We start from the raw sequence: 14953 nt of genomic DNA, 5'->3' as shown, positions 1-14953 counted from the left end.
GGACAGAATCATTCATACTGCCAGAGTTGCTGGAAGAGTTGTGCGTTCATATCTCAACTTTGTTCACTGATTTTCCTGCTGGATTCATATGGACTTGGGCTATCTTCTGTGCTGGATTACTCAGGACACTGGACTAATTATCTCAAAGGAGTAATTAAGACATTCAATTTACCATCACGCTGGATTGATTAAAACACTGGACTAGTTTGCAGGCTGGATTAATTAAAACCTGGACTATTTATCACACTCGACTGATTATGGGACTCTGGACTAATTGAAGCACTGGATTCCTTTGAATTAATTTAAACTAGAAGCTACACACTAGTACACGGTATTGGTATCAACATTTATGTTTTGGTGGAATTATTTTGATCTGCATCATTAATCATCAATCACACTCTCTCTCCTTCTGTCCATCCCCTCTCTCTTTTCCTACCTACCTCTCTCTGTCCCTTTCTGTCCCCATCTTCCTCTCTCCCCGTCTCCCTCTCTCACTCCCTGTCTCTCTCTCTTACTCCCTGTCTCACTCTCTCTCTCCCTGTCTCTCTCTCAGGTGGCTCGGGATGCCCGCTATAGTGAACCTACTTTTCGAGTCGGTCTCGGCCGACACCACCATCTCTCTCTCTCACTCCTTGTCTCCCTCTCTCTCTCCCTGTCTCCCTTTCTCCCTGTCTCTCTCTCAGGTGGCTCAGGATGCCCGCAATAGTGAACCTGCTCTTCATGTCGGTCTCGGCCGACACCACCATCTGTCTCTCTCACTCCCTGTCTCTCTTTCTCCCTGTCTCTCTCTCAGGTGGCTCAGGATGCCCGCGATAGTGAACCTGCTCTTCGAGTCAGTCTCGGCCGACACCACCATCTGTCTCTCTCACTCCCTGTCTCTCTCTCTCTCTCCCTGTCTCTCTCTCAGGTGGCTCAGGATGCCCGCGATAGTGAACCTGCTCTTTGAGTCGGTCTCGGCCGACACCACCATCTGTCTCTCTCACTCCCTGTCTCTCTCTCTCTCTCCCTGTCTCTCTCTCAGGTGGCTCAGGATGCCTGCGATAGTGAACCTGCTCTTTGAGTCAGTCTCGGCCGACACCACCATCTCCTTCTCGCTGGTGCTGCCGCTGTTCAGCGTGCTGGCGCTGCTGGCGGGGGTGGGGGGCCACCTGCTGGTCTGGCTGGTGCTGCTGCGCCAGCGCCAGCGCCGGGCCCGGCCCAGCTCCGTGCTGCTGCTCAACCTGAGCCTAGCGGACCTGGGTGCGCTGCTGGCACTGCCCTGCGTGCTGCTGACCGCGGCCGGCCGCGGCTGGCGCCTAGGCGGCCACACCTGCGTCTTCCTGGCCTTCTCCACCTCGCTGACCGCCGGCGTGGACATCTTCAGCCTGGCCGCCATGTCCGTGCTGCGGCACCGCATCGTCACCGCGCCCGCCAGCCCCCCACTGCGGCCCTGGCACCTGTGAGTGAGGGCGGGGCGCGGGGTCGAGGGTTTGGGGGCGCAGGTGTGCTAGCCAGCTGTGACTGCAGTGGTGGTGGGGGGAGACACGTTTCGCTGGTCTGGCAGGGGCAGAGGTCATGCTGAGCTGCACTGTGAAGGTCAAATTTCATGCAGGGCTGCTCTGTGAGGGTCAAGGGTCATGCAGAGTTGGTCTGTTAGGGTCAAGGGTCATGCAGAGATGGTGTGTCATGGGCAGAGGTCATGCAGGGCTGCTCTGTGAGGGTCAAAGGTCATGTAGAGATGGTCTGTTAGGGTCAAGGGTCATGCAGAGATGGTGTGTCATGGGCAGAGGTCATGCAGGGCTGCTCTGTGAGGGTCAAAGGTCATGTAGAGATGGTCTGTTAGGGTCAAGGGTCATGCAGAGACGGTGTGTCATGGGCAGAGGTCATGCAGGGCTGCTCTGTGAGGGTCAAAGGTCATGTAGAGATGGTCTGTTAGGGTCAAGGGTCATGCAGAGACGGTGTGTCATGGGCAGAGGTCATGCAGGGCTGCTCTGTGAGGGTCAAAGGTCATGTAGAGATGGTCTGTTAGGGTCAAGGGTCATGCAGCTCATCTGACTGATGTCCTCTGTCTCAGCGCGGCGGTGCTGGCGGTGATCTGGCTGGTCGCCGTGACGATGGCCCTGCCGAAGGTCACCTATGTCCAGTTTGACAGCCACTGCACCTGGGCGGTGGGGCGGGGCCAGTGGCTGGGGTTTCTGGTGCCGGCCTTCCTGGTCTACTACGTGGCGCCGCTGGTGACCATCGCGGTGAACTGCGGCCGCATCGTGCGGCACCTGCGCCACGCGCCCACGCCGGGGGGCACGACCTTCACCGCCGCCCGCCGCAACAAGAAGGCCACCGCGCTGCTGATCGGCTCCACGCTGGCCTTCGCGCTCAGCTGGCTGCCCTACTACGCCCTGGAGTTCGTCAACCTGCCTCCGCCGCTGGAGCCTCCCGGGCCCCTGGAGCTCCTGCCCACCCCCTTCCCCCCAACCGCTGCCCCTCACAGCCCCCCCTCAGCCCCCCACTTCACCTCCCCCGCTGCCCCTCACAGCCCCCCCTCAGCCCCCCACTTCCCCCCAACCGCTGCCCCTCACAGTCCCCCCTCAGGCCCCCCCTCCTCCTTCACCCCAACCGCTGCCCCTCACAGCCCCCCCTCAGGCCCCCCCTCCTCCTTCACCCCAACCGCTGCCCCTCACAGTCCCCCCTCAGGCCCCCCCTCCTCCTTCACCCCAACCGCTGCCCCTCACAGCCCCCCCTCAGCCCCCCACTTCACCTCCCCCGCTGCCCCTCACAGCCCCCCCTCAGGCCCCCCCTCCTCCTTCACCCCAACCGCTGCCCCTCACAGCCCCCCCTCAGCCCCCCACTTCACCCCAACCGCTGCCCCTCACAGCCCCCCCTCAGGCCCCCCCTCCTCCTTCACCCCAACCGCTGCCCCTCACAGCCCCCCCTCAGCCCCCCACTTCACCCCAACCGCTGCCCCTCACAGTCCCCCCTCAGCTCCCCCCTGCCCCTTCACCTCCCCCGCTGCCCCTCGAAACCCCTCCACAGTTCCCCCCTTTGCCTCCCCCCCTGCCCCTTGCAGCCCCTCCTTACTGCCCCCCGAGCACCCTGCCCCTGCCCCCAGCACCTCCTCCTCCGAGGAGCCCCCCCCCTCAGTGTCTCTGCTGTGGGAGGTGGGCTCGCTCACGGCCATCCTGCTCATCTGCCTGGCGCCCTGCTGGAACCCGCCCCTCTACTTCCTGCTGTCCCGCCCCGCCCTGCGGCAGCTGCGCGCCCTGCTCCCTCTGAGCAAGAGCTGCTGGGGCCCCCCTCGAGTCGCCCCGCTGAGAGTGCAGGAGGGCCCCCCTCGATTCGCCCCGCCTTGAGTGACACCCTGACACACTGACACACTGACTGACTCCTTGACTGACACTCTGACACCCTGACACACTGACTGACTCCCTGACACCCTGACTGACACCCTGACACCCTGACACGCTGACTGACACCCTGACACACTGACACACTGACTGACTCCTTGACTGACACTCTGACTCCCTGACACACTGACACACTGACTGACTCCCTGACACCCTGACTGACACCCTGACACCCTGACACACTGACTGACTCCCTGACTGACACTCTGACACCCTGACACACTGACACACTGACTGACTCCTTGACTGACACTCTGACACCCTGACACACTGACACACTGACTGACTCCTTGACTGACACTCTGACACCCTGACACACTGACACACTGACTGACTCCTTGACTGACACTCTGACACCCTGACACACTGACACACTGACTGACTCCCTGACACCCTGACTGACACCCTGACACCCTGACACACTGACTGACTCCCTGACTGACACCCTGACACACTGACACACTGACTGACTCCCTGACTGACACACTGACTGACACACTGACACATTGACTCTCTGACTGACTGACACATTGACACACTGACACACTGACTGACACCCTGACTGACACATTGAGACACTGACACACTGACTGACACACTGACACACTGAGTGACAGCCTGACACACTGACACACTGACTGACACCCTCACATAATGTTACACTGATTCAGTGACTGATGCTTTTCAAATGTCTACTCATGTCACGAAGTACGAAGGTATTAAAAAGATATAACATGACCTGCTCACAGGCGGCTGTCGTTCTTGCTCTGAGCTATCGCTGGTGCTTTCACACGAGGTGGGCTTGGCTGCGATCTGTGAACGACTGGACAGGTTTAGAGAAGTGTGTCTCACTGGCAGAAGGGCAGAGAGGTAAGAGGACCAGCATGGCTTCTGACGCTTCTCAGGAGCCCAGACATCTCTGAAGGAGTAAAGAAGTCTCCTGTGTATCTCAGTGTCTCCTGTGTATCTCAGAGTGTCTCCTGTGTTTCTCAGTGTGTCTCCTGTACTGGGGGTGGGGTCTCAGTGTGTCTCCTGTGACTGGGTCTCAGTGTGTCTCCTGTACTGGGGGTGTGGTCTCAGTGTGTCTCCTGTGACTGGGTCTCAGTGTGTCTCCTGTACTGGGGGTGTGGTCTCAGTGTGTCTCCTGTACTGGGGGCGGGGTCTCAGTGTGTCTCCTGTGACTGGGGGTGGGGTCTCAGTGTGTCTCCTGTGACTGGGTCTCAGTGTGTCTCCTGTACTGGGGGTGGGGTCTCAGTGTGTCTCCTGTGACTGGGTCTCAGTGTGTCTCCTGTACTGGGGGTGGGGTCTCAGTGTGTCTCCTGTGACTGGGTCTCAGTCTGTCTCCTGTACTGGGGGTGGGGTCTCAGTGTGTCTCCTGTGACTGGGTCTCAGTGTGTCTCCTGTACTGGGGGTGTGGTCTCAGTGTGTCTCCTGTGACTGGGTCTCAGTGTGTCTCCTGTACTGGGGGTGTGGTCTCAGTGTGTCTCCTGTGACTGGGTCTCAGTGTGTCTCCTGTGACTGGGGGTGTGGTCTCAGAGTGTCTCCTGTGACTGGGTCTCAGTGTGTCTTCTGTACTGGGGGTGTGGTCTCAGTGTGTCTCCTGTACTGGGGGTGTGGTCTCAGTGTGTCTCCTGTGACTGGGTCTCAGTGTGTCTCCTGTGACTGGGGGTGGGGTCTCAGTGTGTCTCCTGTACTGGGGGTGGGGTCTCAGTGTGTCTCCTGTGACTGGGTCTCAGTGTGTCTCCTGTACTGGGGGTGTGGTCTCAGTGTGTCTCCTGTGACTGGGTCTCAGTGTGTCTCCTGTACTGGGGGTGGGGTCTCAGTGTGTCTCCTGTGACTGGATCTCAGTGTGTCTCCTGTACTGGGGGTGGGGTCTCAGTGTGTCTCCTGTGACTGGGTCTCAGTGTGTCTCCTGTACTGGGGGTGGGGTCTCAGTGTGTCTCCTGTGACTGGGTCTCAGTGTGTCTCCTGTACTGGGGGTGGGGTCTCAGTCTGTCTCCTGTACTGGGGGTGGGGTCTCAGTGTGTCTCCTGTGACTGGGTCTCAGTGTGTCTCCTGTACTGGGGGTGGGGTCTCAGTGTGTCTCCTGTGACTGGGTCTCAGTGTGTCTCCTGTACTGGGGGTGTGGTCTCAGTGTGTCTCCTGTGACTGGGTCTCAGTGTGTCTCCTGTACTGGGGGTGTGGTCTCAGTGTGTCTCCTGTGACTGGGTCTCAGTGTGTCTCCTGTGACTGGGGGTGGGGTCTCAGTGTGTCTCCTGTGACTGGGTCTCAGTGTGTCTCCTGTACTGGGGGTGGGGTCTCAGTGTGTCTCCTGTGACTGGGTCTCATTGTGTCTCCTGTACTGGGGGTGGGGTCTCAGTGTGTCTCCTGTACTGGGGGTGGGGTCTCAGTGTGTCTCCTGTGACTGGGTCTCAGTGTGTCTCCTGTACTGGGGGTGGGGTCTCAGTGTGTCTCCTGTGACTGGGTCTCAGTGTGTCTCCTGTACTGGGGGGTGTGGTCTCAGTGTGTCTCCTGTGACTGGGTCTCAGTGTGTCTCCTGTACTGGGGGTGGGGTCTCAGTGTGTCTCCTGTACTGGGGGTGGGGTCTCAGTGTGTCTCCTGTGACTGGGTCTCAGTGTGTCTCCTGTACTGGGGGTGTGGTCTCAGTGTGTCTCCTGTGACTGGGTCTCAGTGTGTCTCCTGTACTGGGGGTGTGGTCTCAGTGTGTCTCCTGTGACTGGGTCTCAGTGTGTCTCCTGTACTGGGGGTGGGGTCTCAGTGTGTCTCCTGTGACTGGGTCTCAGTGTGTCTCCTGTACTGGGGGTGTGGTCTCAGTGTGTCTCCTGTGACTGGATCTCAGTGTGTCTCCTGTACTGGGGGTGGGGTCTCAGTGTGTCTCCTGTGACTGGGTCTCAGTGTGTCTCCTGTACTGGGGGTGGGGTCTCAGTGTGTCTCCTGTGACTGGGTCTCAGTGTGTCTCCTGTACTGGGGGTGGGGTCTCAGTCTGTCTCCTGTACTGGGGGTGGGGTCTCAGTGTGTCTCCTGTGACTGGGTCTCAGTGTGTCTCCTGTACTGGGGGTGGGGTCTCAGTGTGTCTCCTGTGACTGGGTCCCAGTGTGTCTCCTGTACTGGGGGGTGTGGTCTCAGTGTGTCTCCTGTGACTGGGTCTCAGTGTGTCTCCTGTACTGGGGGTGGGGTCTCAGTGTGTCTCCTGTACTGGGGGTGGGGTCTCAGTGTGTCTCCTGTGACTGGGTCTCAGTGTGTCTCCTGTACTGGGGGTGTGGTCTCAGTGTGTCTCCTGTGACTGGGTCTCAGTGTGTCTCCTGTACTGGGGGTGTGGTCTCAGTGTGTCTCCTGTGACTGGGTCTCAGTGTGTCTCCTGTACTGGGGGTGGGGTCTCAGTGTGTCTCCTGTACTGGGGGTGGGGTCTCAGTGTGTCTCCTGTGACTGGGTCTCAGTGTGTCTCCTGTACTGGGGGTGTGGTCTCAGTGTGTCTCCTGTGACTGGATCTCAGTGTGTCTCCTGTACTGGGGGTGGGGTCTCAGTGTGTCTCCTGTGACTGGGTCTCAGTGTGTCTCCTGTACTGGGGGTGTGGTCTCAGTGTGTCTCCTGTGACTGGGTCTCAGTGTGTCTCCTGTACTGGGGGTGGGGTCTCAGTGTGTCTCCTGTACTGGGGGTGGGGTCTCAGTGTGTCTCCTGTGACTGGGTCTCAGTGTGTCTCCTGTACTGGGGGTGTGGTCTCAGTGTGTCTCCTGTGACTGGGTCTCAGTGTGTCTCCTGTGACTGGGGGCGGGGTCTCAGTGTGTCTCCTGTACTGGGGGTGTGGTCTCAGTGTGTCTCCTGTGACTGGGTCTCAGTGTGTCTCCTGTGACTGGGGGCGGGGTCTCAGTGTGTCTCCTGTACTGGGGGTGGGGTCTCAGTGTGTCTCCTGTGACTGGGTCTCAGTGTGTCTCCTGTACTGGGGGTGTGGTCTCAGTGTGTCTCCTGTGACTGGGTCTCAGTGTGTCTCCTGTACTGGGGGTGGGGTCTCAGTGTGTCTCCTGTACTGGGGGTGGGGTCTCAGTGTGTCTCCTGTGACTGGGTCTCAGTGTGTCTCCTGTACTGGGGGTGTGGTCTCAGTGTGTCTCCTGTGACTGGGGGCGGGGTCTCAGTGTGTCTCCTGTACTGGGGGTGGTGCCAACACTGAGCTACTGAGTAGTGTTGTGAGTATATCTGTATCTTTGTGTATCAGTGTGTATCTGTGTACCAGTGTATCTGTGTGTATAGGCGTATCATGAGTCTATCAGTGTGTGTGTGTCTGGGAATATATCAGTGAGGGTCTGAGTGCATATGTTTGTGTGTCAGTGGCACATGAGTGTGGGTCTGTGTATCTGTCATTATATCAGTGTGGATCTGTGGGTCTGTGTATGCCGCAGTGTATTGTTGTGGTTCTGTTTGTATGTGTCTCAAAACGTATAAGTGCCTTTTTTTGTGTGTCTCAGTTTGTGTGTGTGTATTTGTATGTATGTGAGTGCTTTTATCTTCCCTGTGTTTCGTGGTTGGCAGTATCCCCCCAGTGAAATGCCTGAAACTGTGAAGTTGGGGATTAAACTTTCAAGTGAAATGTATAATCCTCAGCACTGCGGCACCGAATGCTTCCTGAAACAAGTCCACACATCTCAGGGAATTTGTCTCTTCGTGTTCAGAAACACATTCTTCTCCATGTCTCTTACTGGAGACACTGTATACTGTAAACACACACACACCTGTACACACTGTATACACACACACCTGTACACACTGTATACACACACACGCACCTGTACAGACTCTGATGGGACACACTGTGTACACACACACACACACACACACACACACACACACACACACACACACACACACACACACCTGTACAGACTCTTACTGGACACACTGTATACACACCCCCCTGTACAGACTCTTACTGGACACACAGTATACACACACACCTGTACAGACTCTTACTGGACACACACACACCCCCCTGTACAGACTCTTACTGGACACACAGTATACACACACACCTGTACAGACTCTTACTGGACACACAGTATACACACACACACACACCTGTACAGACTCTCACTGGACACACTGTACACACACACCTGTACAGACTCTTACTGGACACACAGTACACACACACACACACACACACACACACACACACACCTGTACAGACTCTCACTGGACACACTGTACACACACACACACACACACACACACACATCTGTACAGACTCTTATTGGACACACTGTATACACACACACACACACCTGTACAGACTCTTACTGGACACACTGTATACACACACACACCTATACAGACTCTTACTGGACACACTGTACACACACACACACACACACACACACACCTGTACAGACTCTTACTGGACACACTGTATACACACACACACACACGTACAGACTCTTACTGGACACACTGTATACACACACACTGTGTGTCCAGAACTGTCTCTCTGACAGTTGACAGAGACAGTGCTGTACACTGTTGCAGGGGCGTCTGGAGAGATGTGATTATGTATATCTCCATACAGAAATCCTCCACAAACAGACAGAAACATGGTGTTTCCAATCTGTCGGCCCAAGTTGCTAAGTAACAGGAACACTAATAATAGCCGGGAGAGAGAAGGGTGAGGGGAGAGAGGAGGTTTATAAAGCCCACACACTCCTCAGAGCCCTGATCTCTCTCTCTCCTCCTGCCCCTGTCTCTCTCTCTCTCCTCCTGCTTCTGTCTCTCTCTCCTCCTGCTCCTGTCTCTATCTCCTCCTGCTCCTGTCTCTCTCTCTTCCTGCTTCTGTCTCCCTCTCTCCTCCAGCTTCTGTCTCTCTCTCCTCTCCAGCTCCCCTCTCTCTTTCCTCCTGCTCCTGTCTCTCTCTCCTCTCCAGCTCCTGTCTCCCCCTCCTCCTGCTCCTGTCTCTCTCTCTAACCTCTATTTCAATTCAATTCAAGGTGCTTTATTAGCATAACCGATGGGTACAATCAGTGTTGCCAAAGAAAATAAAAATAATGAAATTCACATGAAACAAAACAAAAAATAAAATTTAAATAAAATCTACAGACATTTTACAACAAAGACATATTATAAAATATTTACATATTCTGTAAACATATTGAGCATTACTGGGAGACAGACTCACTGTTCCTCAGACTGTGACAGGAGATCACATACTGGGCTGCCAGATCAACTGAGTTCCCTCCTCCCTCTCCCAGTAGGATTGGGACCTGTTGTGGTTTTGGCAGGTGTGGGAACTCTGGGATTAGATTTCTGAATTTCGGGAAGAATGTTTCTCTAATCCCAGAGTATCTGTCACAGTGCAGTAGGAAGTGCACCTCTGTCTCTATTTCTCCCCGCTGGCAGTGGGAGCACAGCCTGTCCTCTCTGGGCAGCCAGGTCTGCCTGTGTCGCCCAGTTTCTATGGCCAGGCTGTGGTCACTGAGCCTGTACTTCGTCAGGGTCTGTTTCTGTTTGTTATTTTTTATTTTGGTCAAATATTCAGCTAGTGTGTATTGTCTGTTTAAGGTTCTGTAGCATTCCAGTTTATGTTGTGTTTGTGTGTGTTTGTCCCAGTGTGTGAGATATTGCTGTTTGATCTGTGCTGTGATGTGGTTGAGTCTGGGTTGTGGTGCTCTAGCAGTGCTGTCCTGAGGCTGGTTAGTGTTGGTGTGGCTCAGGTCAGTGAGCCTCAGGACCAGCTGGCTCAGGGGGCTCTGTTTTGGGCTCAGCTCTTGGCTCAGCAGGGCTTTGTGGTGGTAGGAGTTTTAATCGCTGTTTTTTAGGTGTAGCCAATACTTTAATACTCTTTTTTAAATCTCTATCTCTCTCTCTGTCCACCCTTTGTCTCCAAGTATCTATCTGTCTCTCCCTCGATCACTCTCTCCCTCTCTCTACAACTCTATCCCTCTATCTCTCTCTCTCCCTCTATCTCTATCCCAGTCTCTTTATCCCTCTCTCTCCTTCTATCTCTCTCTCTATTCTTCTCTCTCTTTATCCCTCTCTCCCTCTCTCTACAACTCTATCCCTCTATCCATCTCTCTTGATCCCTCTCTCTCCTTCTATCCCTCTATACCTTTATCTCTCTCTCTATCCCCCTCTCTCTCCCTCTCTATTCCTCTATCTCTCTCTTCTTCTTCCTCAATCCCTCTCTCTTTCTCTCCTCCTCCCATGTCAGGTGTCTGTGAAATTAGCTCTTGGAGTCAGTGATGTGCTAATGAATAGAAATGACTCCACTGCATAATTGGATTTTAATAGAACACAGATTTGCCATTAATGGGAACTCGACATCAGCTCAGTAACAAATCTTCAATTTCTCTAACGAGAGAGTAGGGGAGAGAGAGGGAGCAGGGCAGGCCCACACACAGACAGGCAGCTGGGTGCTGGCAGACAGGAAGGAAAAGAGACGAGGACCCCAGGTTAGAAAGCCCCACCTGCCCTGACTGCTGCTTTATCTTCACAATATTCCTTGTCAAATGCTGCCATCAGCTGGACATAATTGGTACTGTTCTACCTGTGGAACAAACACTTCAGTCAGTCGGTGTGTCTGAATTAACCCCTCTCTCTCAGTGCAGTGTTAATGTACTGGAGTGTCCAGTCAGTCAGTGTGTCTGAATTAACCCCTCTCTCTCAGTGCAGTGTTAATGTACTGGAGTGTCCAGTCAGTCAGTGTGTCTGTATGAACCCCTCTCTCTCAGTGCAGTGTTAATGTACTGGAGTGTCCAGTCAGTGTGTCTGTATTGACCCCTCTCTCTCTCAGTGCAGTGTTAATGTACTGGAGTGTCCAGTCAGTGTGTCTGTATGAACCCCTCTCTCTCAGTGCAGTGTTAATGTACTGGAGTGTCCAGTCAGTCAGTGTGTCTGTATGAACCCCTCTCTCTCAGTGCAGTGTTAATGTACTGGAGTGTCCAGTCAGTCAGTGTGTCTGTATGAACCCCTCTCTCTCAGTGCAGTGTTAATGTACTGGAGTGTCCAGTCAGTCAGTGTGTCTGTATGAACCCCTCTCTCTCAGTGCAGTGTTAATGTACTGGAGTGTCCAGTCAGTCAGTGTGTTGGGTCACAGGGCACTCCGATGGACAGGTGGTTTGGTGTTGATCCAGATCAGTGTCGGGTGGGAGAGAGGGAGGGAATTAACAGATTTAGTGTCATCTTTCAGTCTGGGAGTCGTGCCAAAGCATTGACCATCTCAATCCTTCCATCTCCTCCTCTCCCAGTGATCCCATCTCTCTCTGTATCTTTCCATTTCTCCAATGTTTTTTCCCTCTCCTTTGTCTCCTAATCTTCCCCTCTGCCTCTATAATTGAGAGTTAATGAGCTGTACTGCATGATTAATTAATTGCATTCTTAGCAAAACAGTAACAATTAGTAGAACAATTAAAACAAGAAACCATTATCATCTTTAATACATAGACCCACTGTCTGTTCCTCAGGAAATCGCACACTGTATTATTATTATTGAGAGACAGGCTCACTGTCTGTTCCTCAGGCTGTGACAGGAGATCACACACTGTATTATTATTATTGAGAGACAGGCTCACTGTCTGTTCCTCAGGCTGTGACAGGAGATCACACACTGTATTATTATTATTGAGAGACAGGCTCACTGTCTGTTCCTCAGGCTGTGAGAGGAGATCACACACTGTATTATTATTATTGAGAGACAGGCTCACTGTCTGTTCCTCAGGCTGTGAGAGGAGATCACACACTGTATTATTATTATTGAGAGACAGGCTCACTGTCTGTTGCTCAGGCTGTGACAGGAGACCACACACTGTATTATTATTATTGAGAGACAGGCTCACTGTCTGTTCCTCAGGCTGTGACAGGAGACCACACACTGTATTATTATTATTGAGAGACAGGCTCACTGTCTGTTGCTCAGGCTGTGACAGGAGATCACACACTGTATTATTATTATTGAGAGACAGGCTCACTGTCTGTTCCTCAGGCTGTGACAGGAGATCACACACTGTATTATTATTATCGAGAGACAGGCTCACTGTCTGTTGCTCAGGCTGTGACAGGAGATCACACACTGTATTATTATTATTGAGAGACAGGCTCACTGTCTGTTGCTCAGGCTGGGACAGGAGATCACACACTGTATTATTATTATTGAGAGACAGGCTCACTGTCTGTTGCTCAGGCTGGGACAGGAGATCACACACTGTATTATTATTATTGAGAGACAGGCTCACTGTTCCTCAGGCTGTGACAGGAGATCACACACTGTATTATTATTATTGAGAGACAGACTCACTGTCTGTTCCTCAGGCTGTGACAGGAGATCACACACTGTATTATTATTATTGAGAGACAGACTCACTGTCTGTTCCTCAGCCTGTGACAGGAGATCACACACTGTATTATTATTATTGAGAGATGGGCTCACTGTTCCTCAGGCTGTGACAGGAGATCACACACTGTATTATTATTATTGAGAGACAGGCTCACTGTCTGTTCCTCAGGCTGTGACAGGAGATCACACACTGTATTATTATTATTGAGAGACAGGCTCACTGTCTGTTCCTCAGGCTGTGACAGGAGATCACACACTGTTTATTATTATTGAGAGACAGGCTCACTGTTCCTCAGGCTGTGACAGGAGATCACACACTGTTTATTATTATTGAGAGACAAGCTCACTGTTCCTCACTCACTGAGCCTGTCCTCTTTGGACTGTGTCCAGTTTCTATGTCCAGATTGTGGTCACTAAGCCTGTATATTGTTAGGGTATTTTTCTCTGCATTATCTCATTTGTGTTGTGTTTGTGTGTGTGCCTCAGTGGGTATGGTAGTGTTGTTAGTGCTGTGTTTGTGTTTGTGTGTGTTTCCCTGTGGGCAAGGTACTGTAGTTTATGTTGTATTTGCGTGCGTGTCCCAATGGGTGAGGTAGTGTTGTGTGTGTTGTGCTTGTGTGTGTTCCAGTGGGTAAGGTAGTGTTGTGTGTGTGTGTCCCAGTGGGTAAGGTAGTGTTGTGTGTGTGTCCCAGTGGGTAAGGTAGTGTTGTGTGTGAGTCCCAGTGGGTGAGGTAGTGTTGTGTTTGTGTGTGTGTCTCCCAGTGGATAAGGTAGTGTTTTGTGTGTGTGTGTGTCCCAGTGGATAAGGTAGTGTTGTGTGTGTGTGTGTCCCAGTGTGTGAGATATGGCTGTGTGATCTGTGCAGTGATGTGCTTGATTCTAGCAGTGCTGTCCTGAGGCTGGTTAGTGTCGGTGTGGCTCAGGTCAGTGAGCCTCAGGACCAGCTGGCTCAGGGGGCTCTTCTCTGGGCTCAGCTCTTGACTCCTCTCTGTGTGTGTGTCTCAGTGGGTGAGGTAGTGTTGTGTGTGTGTGAGATATGGCTGTGTGATCTGTGCAGTGATGTGCTTGATTCTAGCAGTGCTGTCCTGAGGCTGGTTAGTGTCGGTGTGGCTCAGGTCAGTGAGCCTCAGGACCAGCTGGCTCAGGGGGCTCTTCTCTGGGCTCAGCTCCTGGCTCAGCAGGGCTGTGTTGTGGCTGGAGCTCTGCTCACTGTTTCTCAGGTGTAGCCAGTATTCGATTGCCCTGTTCTGTGTGCTGACAGGTAACGGGTATTGGCCTAACTCAGTCCTGCACGCGGTGTGGGGAGTGCCCTGTGTTTTTACACTCCTCCCTCACCCTCCTCTCTTCTGTCCTCCCAGGAGGCCTCAGCTCGTCGTTGAGCAGGGCCGTGGCCCAGCACGAGTGTCTCGGCCGCGGTCTGTCAGCGCTGGGCTAATTTTCCAGGCTTGATTACGGACAGCTCATTAAAACAGGGGCTGTGTTAATCTGACACCGGATTAGAGGGAGAGGGGCCTCACTCCAGGAATCAATCCGCGGCGTTAATCCGCAGCCCAGCCTGCTAATCCCCGGCTCGCAGAGACCCCGCACACAGACTGCACCGCTGGGACACACCCGGCGCAGCCTGGGCCTGCCCATGGCGGGCTTTCACTCCGGAGCTGAGAGCTCATGGCTGGTGACCGGCTAACAGACCCCTGGTCAGCAGGAACATGGAGGGGGTCTGTATGGAGTCAGATCCCATACAGACTGCATACAGACCCCATACAGACTGCATACAGACTGCATACAGACTGCATACAGACTCCATACAGACCCCATACAGATCCCATACAGACTGCATACAGACCCCATACAGACTGCATACAGACCCCATACAGACCCCATACAGACCCCATACAGACTGCATACAGACTGCATACAGACTCCATACAGACACCATACAGATCCCATACAGACTGCATACAGACTCCATACAGACTCCATACAGATCCCATACAGACCCCATACAGACCTCATACAGACCCCATACAGACCCCATACAGACTGCATACAGACTGCATACAGACCCCATACAGACTGCATACAGAACCCATACAGACTCCATACAGACTGTAGAGTCTGTAGAGGGTCTCTATGAAGTCTGTATGGAGTCTGTATGGGGTCTGTATGCAGTCTGTATGGGGTCTGTATGGAGTCTGTATGAGGTCTGTATGGGGTCTGTATGGGATCTGTATGGGGTCTGTATGCAGTCTGTATGGAGTCTGTA

At 53.4% G+C, this 14953-nt stretch overlaps 1 protein-coding gene across 1 annotated transcript; it reads left to right on the top strand.

Moving 5' to 3' along the window:
• Window positions 1-428: 428 nt before the first annotated feature.
• LOC102692927 (somatostatin receptor type 5) lies at window positions 429-4118 on the top strand. Its single transcript, XM_069188815.1, has 3 exons — window positions 429-1438; window positions 2054-2398; window positions 3044-4118. Exons 1-3 carry the CDS (start codon window positions 564-566, stop codon window positions 3324-3326), a joined length of 1503 nt encoding a protein of 500 aa, XP_069044916.1. The 5' UTR covers window positions 429-563; the 3' UTR covers window positions 3327-4118.
• Window positions 4119-14953: the final 10835 nt, after the last annotated feature.

Source organism: Lepisosteus oculatus, chromosome 4 (assembly GCF_040954835.1).
Source record: "Lepisosteus oculatus isolate fLepOcu1 chromosome 4, fLepOcu1.hap2, whole genome shotgun sequence".
NCBI classification, from domain to species: domain Eukaryota; kingdom Metazoa; phylum Chordata; class Actinopteri; order Semionotiformes; family Lepisosteidae; genus Lepisosteus; species Lepisosteus oculatus.
Note: the sequence above shows the minus strand (reverse complement) of the source record. Positions and strands in the feature narration are given on the sequence as shown.